Source organism: Streptopelia decaocto (genome assembly GCF_964273445.1).
Source record: "Streptopelia decaocto genome assembly, contig: HAP1_SCAFFOLD_64, whole genome shotgun sequence".
Taxonomy (NCBI): domain Eukaryota; kingdom Metazoa; phylum Chordata; class Aves; order Columbiformes; family Columbidae; genus Streptopelia; species Streptopelia decaocto.
The window spans coordinates 208,696-221,582 of NW_028116834.1; the positions used below are offsets into that span (position 1 = coordinate 208,696).

At 46.1% G+C, this 12,887-nt stretch overlaps 1 protein-coding gene across 1 annotated transcript; it reads right to left on the reverse strand.

The window, feature by feature from the left end:
• Positions 1-11,663: 11,663 nt before the first annotated feature.
• On the reverse strand, positions 11,664-12,578 carry LOC309451882 (olfactory receptor 14J1-like; the record flags this gene model as incomplete). The annotated part of the gene is made up of 1 exon (XM_082076587.1): positions 11,664-12,578. One exon carries the CDS (start codon positions 12,576-12,578, stop codon positions 11,664-11,666), a length of 915 nt encoding a protein of 304 aa, XP_081932713.1.
• Positions 12,579-12,887: the final 309 nt, after the last annotated feature.

The following is a 12,887-nucleotide window of genomic DNA, read 5'->3' on the forward strand; positions in this document are numbered from 1 at the left end:
CCCCCCGCTAGGATGCATCCTTACACATTATAGTAATTGCTTGTATTGTTAGAAAAGCATTTAAATTTTAAAATGCTATGATAGATGTGAATTTGGAAGAGGTTGTATTTAAAAGTTGCTAGAATATTAACTGATTTGGATCTAGGAAAACAGAATAATGGATTTATGTTTATTATACTGGTTTATACTGTTTTTTGACATCTCTAAATTGTAAAAGGTAAATGGAGCTAAGGACTGTAAGTATTGCTGAGCTACTTGAAATTGCATATAAAGTGTATTATGGTTGGAATGAAATGGGAAAACAAAAGAGCAAAATATCCCAGGCCTGTGTGCAGCTCATTGTAACTGAGAAATTTCCCAGAGCCTCCCACTTCGTACCAGCCATTATGCCAGCTGCGTGACCTTGGTTATCTCTAAACTGCAGCAAGAAGAGAAAGAAAAACTAAAATGGAAAAACCTGGCTGCCTGCTTTTAAAGCAGTGAAAGGGGGGGCTCTCTCCCCCCACTGCAGCGATGTAATGCTGAATGGAGCAGTCCGAGGGTGAAGTTTAAAGGCATCCTGAGCAGACCCATAGTTCTAATGAAACTGGAAAATTAAACCAAAAATTTGTTGATAGACTTCTTAGTAAATTCACCATGCTAGTTTTTGAGGTCATGGGAGAGAACAGAAGAAAGGCCATTTTTTGAGACCAATGGAATGCCAAATATGGAACAAAGTTTTAATACATGAATTCTTATGGTTGCCAGAAAGTCCTATACCTCTCTTAGGTTAAGATTTGTTAAGTAAATTGTAAGCTCAAATAACGTTTTCTGAGAATTCTGTTTAGTTGCATGGCCTACAAGAAGCTGCTTGGATGGCACAGATCTGCTTGCTGCAAGTGAGAAATCTCCAAGGAAATTTCAAATGCTGTATTTCCACTAATATTAACAGCCAATGTTTCGATAAAGCAAATACTACACTGAGAAATCTGAAACAGGACTTCGATCTGGTAAGGGAAAACAATATCCAATATATATGACAGCAAAATGGAGTTAGAAACTTAGAGGAATAAATTTATGACAACCTTACAGGCTAACTGCATTCAATTGGACTTGCAGATTTGTCTATGAAACAACCTGTGGCTATTGTGGGACAGTATGATGAGAATGCTAACAGACTGATATACCAATTGTCACTCTAATCAAGAGAATGCAGGGAATGAATTTAAGTCTTAATAGGCCATGATCCTTTTGTCATATATGTACCATTTGTGAAATGTAATTCTGATTTTTTTATTTTGTGATCTATGTCTCTATAAATTGCACTAGATGGTTTTCTTCACAGCACAGCTTTTGGCACACATAAATGTAAATTGCTGCAGAACCTGCAAGTCTTTAACATCAGGTCATAGGCCATACTTGTATTTGGTCTGATCCTACATACTTACAAAGTTTTTGTTGATGGTTCTGGGAAGTCTCATAAAGTTGTAGTGGTTTGATGTGGAGATAACAATTGGCATCATTCTGTACAAATTATTGAAGGTTCAACCCAATTAGCAGAACTTGGCACAGCTTTAAATTACTTAGAGCTTTTTAAATTTGATTTGTGATTTTGAGTACGTAGTCAAGATCCAGCACACGTATCTTGTTCTGAACTTTTTTTGTTTGTATGTTTGTTTGCTTTTTTTTAAAAAAGAAAAAAAGGGGGGGGGGGGTGGGGAAGTAGGGGAAACACCACAAAACCAATTGTCAAAAACATTGTATGTGATGAAATACTTTGCAAGTATGACCCAAAACCATGCTAAATCAGAAAGAACCTACATTAGTTATGGTCAAGTCACTAGTCAATGGAAAAGGCCTCATCAATTGATAACCTGGGGAAAAGGTTATGTTTGTGTCAATACAGGCCGAGGATTGAAGTGGATTCAACAAAGATTCAACAGATGCGCAGGAGGGAGATAAGTTGTGAGGACTGTTTCACATGTAAACCATGGATCCCAATTCAGTGTTACAGATGCTCGCAGACCTGGTGGTCTAGAAGCCTATTAGCAAGCAGGTGGTGTACCTTCTGTGGAGAATGGCAATTTGAACAATCAGCGAGAGATCTGAAAGGGTGATATTATGATTAGATATTTAATGCATAGAAAAGGTAAAATTATGAGATATCCCTACCATAGTAATCTAAGTTTAGCAGCTGATAAGTTTTAGAAGGGATATTAAGGTTAAGCTATTGATCTTTTAAATAGGTTAAGATAACTTTTAAGATATTAATTCAATTATTAGTATATACTGATGGTATTAAGTATGTTACCCTATAAACTGCGCAGTTATAGATCTTTTAGGAATTTAAGAGAATATATTGTATTAACTTGTCTGATTATTTTTAATCTATTAAAATAGTGTGTTAATAAGGTTGTCATAATAGAATTAAGGTTTTAAAAATAGGCAGGTAGTTGTTTGATCGTATTAAGTAAGGTTTAACTGTATTATATGTAATTGTCATTATGTTGTTAATCACGTGTTCTACGTTGCAGTATATATCAAAAATGATGCACCGTGCGCTTAAAGGGGCCTGACTAATTCAATAACAGAAAGGGGGAAGTGTGGAGGGGTATTGATAGATAAAGATCTGTTACTGAATTAGTCAGGCTCAAAGAAATCTCAAGGCCGCTTCGAGGAGCTGAGAACAGAATCTGCTGTGAGAAAGAGGGGCGTTCCTCAATCAGCGGGGTCCTCGCATGGCGTGAATCATCAGACATATCAACAGTGAGATTCCAGCGCACGGACAGCCCACGATACTAATTTAGCGAATCCATGCTTGGAGCATGGACGCGTGATTAGAATATAGTTGCGTATATAAGGAGACTTGTTTCTGTAATAAATGGCTTTAGCGTGATTCACATTGAATCAAATTGTTTTGCTGAGTCCTTTATCACTCCAACAGTGCTGGACACTGAACAGGCTCCCCAGGGAGGTGTCACGGCCCCAACCTGACAGTGTTCAAGAAGAGACTGGACAACAGCCTCAGACACACGGTATGACCTGTGGGGTGTCCTGTGCAGGGACAGGAGTTGGACTCCATGATCCTCGTGGGTCCTTCCAACTCAGAACATTCTAAGATTGTATGAAACACTAGGTCAAAAGTCCCTGTTTTCATTGTTCAGATGAGTTGTAAACATACACATCATGTGCATGTCCAGTGTGTGCATGTGGTGAGATGAACCCAAGGGAGCACAAATGCTATCAGCTATTCCTTGGGGTTCCATAAAGGTCAGTGGGACAGAGATGGTGTTCAGGGGTCTCTTCCAACCTGTGTTATTGTAGGATTCCATGAATCTTTTCCATGGAGAGCTCTTTCACGTCACAATAGACAGAGGAAGAAGAAAACAAAGAGGCAGAAGCAGAGATGTAAAATCTGGGGGTGTTGATTGACAGCAGCTGAACATGAGCCAGTGTGTGCCCAGGTGGCCAAAAAGGCCAATGGCCTCCTGGCTTGTATCAAGAATAGACTAGTGGACAGAAATAGGGCAGTTATCGTCCCCTTGTATTTGATGCTGGTGAGGCCACAACTCAAATCCTCAGTTCAGTTTTGGGCTCCTCACTATTGCAAAAGCCTTGAGGTGCCTTTGGCTCTGTACAAGACACAAGGATTCTTTCTTAATGCTGGAGGCTTTGGTAGGAGAGAAATCTAGAGAACCTTTTCTATAAATGGAGGGAAAAAGAAAGCGAATGAAAGATGTAGAGTGAAGAAAATGTGTTCTTGCAACTTTAAACATCAAACACTGTTGGTGTTGTAATTCTTCTTTCTTTCTTTTGAATACTTTAAATATCAGTGTTTTCCCATTAGATCAAAATGAGACTTTTCAGGATGTGCATTAAGAAGGAGAGGAGAACTTCTGATCCTCCACTACATTTGCCTTCTCAGCACTCTCTCTGTTATCTGTGCATCTCATCTCCCTCATCCTCCAGGTATTTCCTCCTGCCCTGACTAAACTGACCATATCTGAAGTCCCATTTCCAGCAGCTGATCTGCACACAAGCACTTGTGATTGCTCTCTGGGTTTCCCTTCCTCTTACTGTTTGATCACTCAGACACTCGTCAACAACCCAGTTGCTGCTTTCAGCTTCAAGGAGTTAAAAGATTCCTTGTCTTTCAGTAGTCTGTCTAATTCTGTCTTTACCCAACTCTTTTATTGTGTTTATTTAATAATTTCCTTTCTGTCTAAAACATTTCTTGCATGGTTCTGACTTGGAAAAGGTGAACCTCAGTGGTGGCAGCTTGTCCTTGGTGTACAGTTGAGGAGTGTGTTTACTTTTAATCATGACTCTTATCAGTTGTATTTTGTTTGTTCAAGGGTAAAGCAAAGTCCCTCTTTGCTGTGTGCACTTGGGTCTCCAAGGAGAGCAGGTGGGAGCTGGTGCAAAGGAGCTGGCACATCCAGCTGCAGACTGCAGTGAAGTCTGGCGTGAGGAAAAGGGATGCAAGTCCCAGGGGGCCAATGAGAGAAACGATGGGGTTGGGGGGATGGTGGGAGGTGAGGAGCAAGGTTGTCCACACGGTGTGAGACCTCAAGGGACAGCTTCTCCAGCCAGTCCAGACCTCCTTAGGAGAGACCCTGGATCAACATCAGACAATGCTGCAATCACACCTTCTCCAAACTGAAAGTATTAAAATACACCCTTTACAATAGAAAGACTTTTTTATCAGAAGCTTTTTGAAATCTTTCTCCATAATTACACAAAGAAAACTCTCTAATTAACTATACAAGATTGGAAGGACATTACAAGAAGACACATGGTTTGTTAGGGCTTTCTTGAGTGTAATGAGCCCCATGGTGCATTTGGTGCTGAGTCCTTGAACATTACTCAGGTGCTGAGAGGAGACCGCACAAACCTTTCCAGAAGTCAAAGCCAGAAGAAAAAAGTACTAAGTTCCTTGAAGTATTAATGAGTTCCACTGAGGGCAAGTACCAGCAGAGCCTCCCCAGGGACTCGTTAGAGCAGAGAATTGGAGGCCATGATGGCAGATAAACAAAGGGAAACGTGCAGGCAGCTGAGGTGCTGAGAAAACCCTGGTTTTGTCTGATGAAGCAGAGAGGCCAAGGCCTGACCCCCAGCCCCTGGGAAGGCAGATCCTGTCCCTCACACATTGCTCAGGGCTCTTCCTGGGGCAGGGGATGTGGGCTGTGTGGTGCTGAGTGAAGGACAATGGTGTGACAGTTCCCAGCCTTCCTGGGGGTGTGCAAGGAGGCCATGGGGTGCCGCAGTGCCTGAGGACAACATGTCTCCTCACAGGCCTTGGTGTCAGAGGCGATGGCCATAGCCAAGGGGACAAAGACTTGGGTTCTCTTGGTGACATCCAGCCTTGCCAGTGTCCTTTGCCATCTCCACAACAGGTTGTCCTACACTGTCCCTCAGCTGCTTCTGTTTCCCTGCAGGCTGTAGACACCCATCTCGCTTCCTCCCCTTGCTCTCACCCTGGTATTTCCATACATTGACTGATGTGTCTCCACTCTATTCCCTGAAAGACAAGTACATGGACTGATCTCCTGCTCCTTCTGGATGATTTCTCGTACCACAGCACTGCCCTTTGAGTGACATTTCTTCCTCCTCATGTCCAGTCTCCACGTTTTAAGCTGTGATGTGTGGCACTGTTTCTCTGCTGTAGAAAGAAGGACCCTGAAAACTACTGACCTGTCAGTCTCTTACCTGTGCCTGGGAAGATGATGGAACAGATCCTCCTAGAAGCTGTGCTAAGGAACAGAGAATGGTGACTCAACCACTTCCCTGGGCAGCCTGTTCCACTGCTTCACAACCCTTTCCATGATGAAATGTTTCCTAATATCAATTCTGAACTTTCTCTGGTACAAGCTGAGTCCATTTCCTCTCATCCTCTCACTTGCTACTCAGCAGAAGACCAACACCCTCCATGCTACAACATCTTTTCAGATAGTTGTAGAGAGCGAAAAGGTCTCCTCTCAGCCTCCTTTTCTCCAGGATAAACAGCCTCAGAACCCCCAACTGCTCCTCAGCAGACTTGTGCTCCAGACCCTCAACAGCCTTGTCCCCCTCCTCTGCACTCACTCCAACACCCCAAGGTCTTTCCTATAGTGAGGGGCCCAAAACTGAACCAAGGATTTCAGTTGTGGCCTCACTAGTGCCGAGTACAAGGGGATGATCGCTGCTCCGGTTCTGCCCACTACACTATTCTTGATGCACATCAAGCCATTGGCCTTTTTGGCAACCTGGGCACACACTGGCTCATGTTCAGCTGCTGTCAATCAAGAAGCCCAGGTCCTTTTCCACCAGGCAGCTTTCCAGCTACTCTTCCCCAAGCCTTTAGTGTTGCAGGGGATTGTTATGACCAAAGTGCAGGACCTGACACTTGGCCTTGTTAAACCTCAGACAAACGGCCTCAGCCTAATGAAGCAGCAGCTCCAGATCCCTCTGTAGAGCCTTCATACCCTCCAGCAGATCAACACTCCCACCCAGTTTGGTGTCATCTGAAAACATAGTCAGGGTGCACCCGATCCCCTCATCCAGATCATTGATAAAGAGATGACAGAGAACTGGCTGCAATATTGAGCCCCGGGGACACCACCCATGATGGGCCACCAACTGGATTTGGCTCCATTCACCACAACTCTTTGGGCTCAGCCCTCCAGACAGTTCTTGATCCATCACAGATTCACCATCCAGGCCATGAGCTGCAGCTTCTCCAGGAGATGCTGTGGGATACGGTGTCAAAGGCTTTACTGCAGTCTAAGGACACAACACCCACAGCCTGTGTGGCAGATTCACTCCCCACGACAGACTTTCCCTCATCTGCTCAACCAGTCACCTTGTCACAGAAGGAGATCAGGGTGGTCAAGCAGGACCTGCCTTTCACAAAGCCGTGCTGATTGGGCCCAATTGCTCGTCTCGTATGTGTGTGTCCTCACAGTCCTTTCCCAGCCGTGTTCCTGATGTTGGCCAATCCCCTGCAGAGGCAGAAGTGACCTCACAGTGCCCTCCACAGCCATTGGCTTCCTACTGGACTATGAGTTCCTGAGACACAAGTGACCACATGGCATCGTACCCACATCACCCTCCTTGTGGTCCAGTGTGTGAGCAGATCAAACTAAGCTGCTTTCATCAAATGTATCTGATAGATTTCCTATCAAGGGTTTGAGTGGAGAAACATTCCTCAGCGGAGCTGCTGCACTTACTCTGGGGCATTTTACATCTCTGCTTCTGCCTCTTCATTTTTTTTCTCTTCTTCCTCTGTCTATTCTGACGTGAAAGAGCGCTCCAAGGAAAAGATTCATGGAATCCTACAATAACACAGGTTGGAAGAGACCCCTGAACACCATCTCTGTCCCACTGACTTTTATGGCACCCCAAGGAATAGCTGATGACATTTGCACTCCCTTGGGTTCATCTCACCACATGCACACACTGGACATGCACATGACGTGTATGTTTACAACTCATCTGCACAATGAACACATGGACTTTTAACCTAGTGTTTCATAGAATCTTAGAATGTCCTGAGTTGGAAGGACCCACGAGGATCATGGAGTCCAACTCCTGTCCCTGCACAGGACACCCCACAGGTCACCCTGTGTATCTGCGGACGTTGTCCAGTCTCTCCTTGAACACTGTCAGGTTGGGGCCGTGACACTTCCGTGGGGAGCCTGTTCAGTGTCCAGCACCTCTGGCGGAAGAACCTTTTCCTCAGGTCCTACCTGACCCTCCCCTGGCATATCTACTGCCATTCCCTTGGGTTCTGTCATGGGTCACCAGTGAGAAGAGATCAATAACTTCTCTTCCTTCTCCCCTTGTGAGGAAGCTGTAGCCACCATGAGGTCTCCTTTGAGTCTTTTCTTCAGCTCCGATGCTCAGAAACCCCTTGGTTTGCTTTCTGAAGCAGAAAGGAGAAGCCATGACCTGCAGGCAATGGGAAGGGGGATCCTGTCCCTCACACACGCCTCAGGGCTCTTCCTGGGACTGTGGGATGTGAGTGTGCAAGGCCCAGGGAATGACAACACTGGGACAACAACTACCAGCTTTCCCATGGGGCTGCAAGGAGGCACCGAGGCCCCAGTGCCATGAGGACATGACATGTCTTCTCCTGGGCCTCAGTGGCAGAGACAACTGCCATGGCCAAGGGGACAGAGACCTGGGTTCTGTGGGTCCCTTGCAGCCTTTACAGTGCCCTTTGCCATCTCCACCACAGGGTGTTCTACATGGTCCACAAAGCTGTGGGCTGATCCAGCCCCCTTTGGGTGATCTCCTGACCACAGCACTGCCTTTCCAGTGACATTTCTTCCTCTTGATATCCAGTCCTCACCTTCCAAGCTGCACTCTCTTTCCTGGTTCTTCTCACTATCAAGGAAAGCTCGACCATCTCATAAACTGCCCTTCAAACAGGGAATCCAATCACCACAAGGCTACTTGTGCTTTTTTACCTGTCAGAAGACAAGTAACCTCACCATGATCTTCTAAATCCCAGCACTGCTGCTGGCCTTTCAGCTTCTCTGACAGACACAACCATGTCCCTGCTGCTGTCTCATCATGTTCTTAGGTGGGATGGACATGACAACCCGTCTCCAAGGGCTCTTCCTGGGTAGGGCCTGTGGGCACTTTGGCAGAGGTTCTTTCCCAGCCATGTCCCTGCTGCTGGGCTGTCACCTCCAGAGAAAGAACTAATGTCACTGTCCCCTTCACAGCCAAAGTCTTTGAACTCAATTATGAGTTTGTGAGACACAAGTGACCTCATAATCCCACACCCATCCGTCACCCTCCTTATGGGCCAGGACCTGACTAGATAAAACTATGCTTGTTCTGTCAAATTGATCAAATTTATTTCCTACTAAAAACCTGAGCGGAGAAGCATTCTGTAAGGGAACGTGAAATGTTGACATCTTTTCTATGTCCTCTCCCGCCTCTTTTATTTTTTTTATTTTTTCCTTCTTCCTGGTTGCTAATTGCAAATTCACTAACTGAAGTGCAAAGCCAATCCCACACCCAGAGATGAGATCTTGTTTATTCCAGAGTTGTGCAAGTCTGGATGCTGGAATAAAACCAGCACAACAGATAGAGAAGGAACATCTATTATATCCAAAATCTTATCACTACATTCAGACCCTCCTGGCACTCCTAAAGAAGCAAGTGTTTACACATTGGTATATTGGTTACATAATCGTTTTATCACCACGCACGCTTGTTGAGAGAGGGTCCCGGGCTGACCCCAGTCTCCCATCCTAGGGATGCATATGAGCGCATAAGGAGCAAAGTTCAGCTAAAGGACACTTTATGTAGCAGTCTTGAGACAGATGTTAAAACAAGACTCAGCTAATTGTGCAGGCTCCAGAGTGTCTGCGCTGCAAGGACAGTATTCTTTGCAGGTTCTGATTAAGTGTTTTAAAAGTCACTTTTATCTTTGTTATTGGAGCAAACTGACCAAAACTGAGAGGGTTTACATATTTTAGGTTAGCAATTTCAGGCAGGATTCATTCTTTTAGCTGGTAAGGACTACATCTTCTGTCTTCAAACACCTCTCCAAGGTAAAGACTCATTGAATCATAGAATAAGTCAGGTTTGAAGAGAGCCCTGAACATCACCTTGTCTCACTCTTCTTCTCAAGGCAGGGGGTACCAGGTGAGGTTGTTCTGGGCCTCTGCCCAGCCTTGCATCCACAAAGGAATTGAAAATGTGCTCCGTAACATGATGCAGGGGGAGAATAAAGCCGTTCAACAGTGTTGGCCCAAGTACTCATCACTAAGGGATGCCACTAGAAACTGGCTAAACAGAGGACTTTGTACCACTGATGATATTTGGGCTTGGACACAGCCAACTTCCCACCCATCAGAACATCCACATCTTCATCCCAGATCTCCCCAAGATGCTCTAAGGCCACCACAGGAGACCATGTCTGGGGCCTTGCAAAACTCCATGTACACAACATGCCTTTCTTTCCCCTGCCCATTTGGGTTCAACAATGCCTTCCTTGTCCTTCTGCTGCCTGGAGATGGGTGCAGAAGAATGTGGTCCAGCCCCCTCCCAGGGACAGACATAGGCTGACCAGCCTATCATTCTCCCAGTTCTCCTTCCTGCCATTCCTGAAGAAGGGTTTGACGTCTGACTGTCTGAGGGACCTCTGAACCTCTCTGATCACTCTGACATTTTGAGACCACAATCCAGAATTTCCCACAGGGAAAGAGGGGCAGGTGTAGGACTGTGTAGAACAGCATATGATGGGGATGGCAAAGGTGATGGAGCAAATAAGGACACTTGCAATGAGCCTGTCCAAGGCAGCTGAGATGAATCTCAATGGGCCACTGGGGTTTGTCCTTGGAGTCACACACAGAAATATCAGGATTCTGTCAGACATCCACATCTGAGCTGGCCCTGTGGACTCTTAAAATACATTGGCATAATCAGGAACAGACACTTTCCCATTTACACACAGAGGCTGGAGTCACAGTGTCTCTCTGGCCTCCTGTTCCTATTCCCAAAGGATGGGAGGCACCTCAGCCCCATGGTGTGTCACCATGTTCTGCATTCAACTTTGATGTCCCTCATCATCAGGAATGGACATTGGTTCAAGGAAGCACATCTCAGTGCTGCTTTCTTGTAGTTTCCTATGGGATATTAGTCCCAACATGATGTGATGTCAATGAACTGTCTGTCTCACAGGTCTTCAAGGAACCCCAAGGAATAGCTGATAATGTTTGTGCTGACTCACATTCATCTTACCTCACACACATGATGTACATGCTCACATCTTATCTGTACAATGAGAACATGAATCTCTGACCTACTCATTCAGTGTAATTCCATGGAGGGACAAAGATGTCTGAGTTGGTATGAGAGGCCAGTGCTGGAAATGGTGGTTGTGAGGGGCCAGTCCATGGTGACTGACCTGAGGCTCCTTCCACGGGGTGTCCAGTGCACAGGGACACAGCCCAGCCCCTGCTCTGCTGGTCCTGCAGGTCTCTGGCAGGAGCCTGGCTGTGAGAGGACACTGCTGTGTGCCAGCCCTGCACACACACACTTTTCAACTGTACTCTGGTGTTTAATCTGTGGCCACTTTCTTGGGCATATTCTTGACAGAAATTTTAAGAAGTCCAAAGTCTTCTGACACTGTCCTAAGAAGATCGCTGTTCTTTATAGAATTACTTTTACAAAGACCATCTCTGTCACAGCAGTGCCCATTGCCTGTCCCTGCCTGCGCTCACAGGACTGACACACAGCAGGACGGTGACCAAGCTGCCAGAGCACTCAGGCCTTGCACCAACACAAGGGATGAGAAGGAGAGTGTGGAGTGGAACCAGAACAGCTCTGGAAGAACAAGCGCTGGTGCTCCCTGGCAGTGCTGCCGGGATGGACTCTTTTACCCTTCACCCATCACAGAAACTGTCCCTGCAACTCCAAAAGGCCTTGCAGGAAGGATATAGTGAAAATCAAGTCACTACAGGACCCTTTACTTTGTTTAAATACACACAGATCATGGCTCCTCATTTACACAACCAGGGGTTATAAAAGAAAAGCAGACAGTGGTTTAGAAAGGGGATGACAACATCATCAGAATAAAAAATGCCAACAACAACAGCAAATACTGATGACAAGCTGGACCTGTAACAAGTTACATTACAACTTCTATGTAGAAGCAGATGAGCAGTTTCTTGCTTCAGAAAACACTAAGATATGAGTTTCCACAGAGCATCCTTGAGCTCCTGGTTTCTCATGCTGTAGATAAGGGGGTTCACTGCTGGAGGCACCACAGAGTACAGAACAGACACCAGCAGGTCCAAGGATGGGGAGGATATAGAGGGGGGCTTCAGGTGGGCAAACATGGCAGTGCTGACAAATAGGGAGACCACGGCCAGGTGAGGGAGGCAGGTGGAAAAGGCTTTGTGCCGTCCCTGCTCAGAGGGGATCCTCAGCACGGCCCTCAAGATCTGCACATAGGACACCACAATGAACACAAAACACACAAATCCTAAACAGACACTAACCACAATAAGCCCAAGTTCCCTGACGTAGGAGTGTGAGCAGGAGAGCTTGAGGATCTTGGGGATTTCACAGAAGAACTGGCCCAGGGCATTGCCCTTGCACAGGGGCAGTGAAAATGTATTGGCTGTGTGCAGCAGAGCACTGAGAAACCCAGTAGCCCAGGCAGCTGCTGCCATGTGGACACAAGCTCTGCTGCCCAGGAGGGTCCCGTAGTGCAGGGGTTTGCAGATGGCAACATAGCGGTCGTAGGACATGATGGTGAGAAGATAAAATTCTGCTGAAGCTAAAAAGACAAACAGAAAGATCTGTGCAGCACATCCTGCATAGGAAATGACCCTGGTATCCCACAGAGAGTTGGCCATGGACTTGGGGAGAATGTTGGAGATACAGCCCAGGTCGAGGAGGGCGAGGTTGAGCAGGAAGAAGTACATGGGGGTGTGCAGGTGCTGGTCCCACGCTATGGTGGTGATGATGAGGCCGTTGCCCAGGAGGGCAGCCAGGTAGATGCCCAGGAAGAGCCAGAAGTGCAAGAGCTGCATCTCCCGTGTGTCTGTGAATGCCAGGAGGAGGAACTGGGTGATGGAGCTGCTGTTGGGCATTTGCTGCCTGTGGGCATGAGGACCTGTGCAAGGAGGAAAGGACAGTGACAAGTTAGGGGAGACTTCTCTGAGGAAAATAAACATGCTGTTTCTCATGGAAAAGCCCATCCCTGGTGGATGGATGTTTCAGCTCATTCTCTCTTTCTACCAGCTGAGAAAAACAGTTCATCACAGTTTAAAATGCAGCTTGGGCATCTAGTTTCCATGAGCACACAAATCTCGGTCAAGACTTCCTGTGTTGGTGTCAGAACAAGAACGGCCCCACATTCTCATCCCAACTCCAGAGAGCAAGAGCACCATGGACAGGTG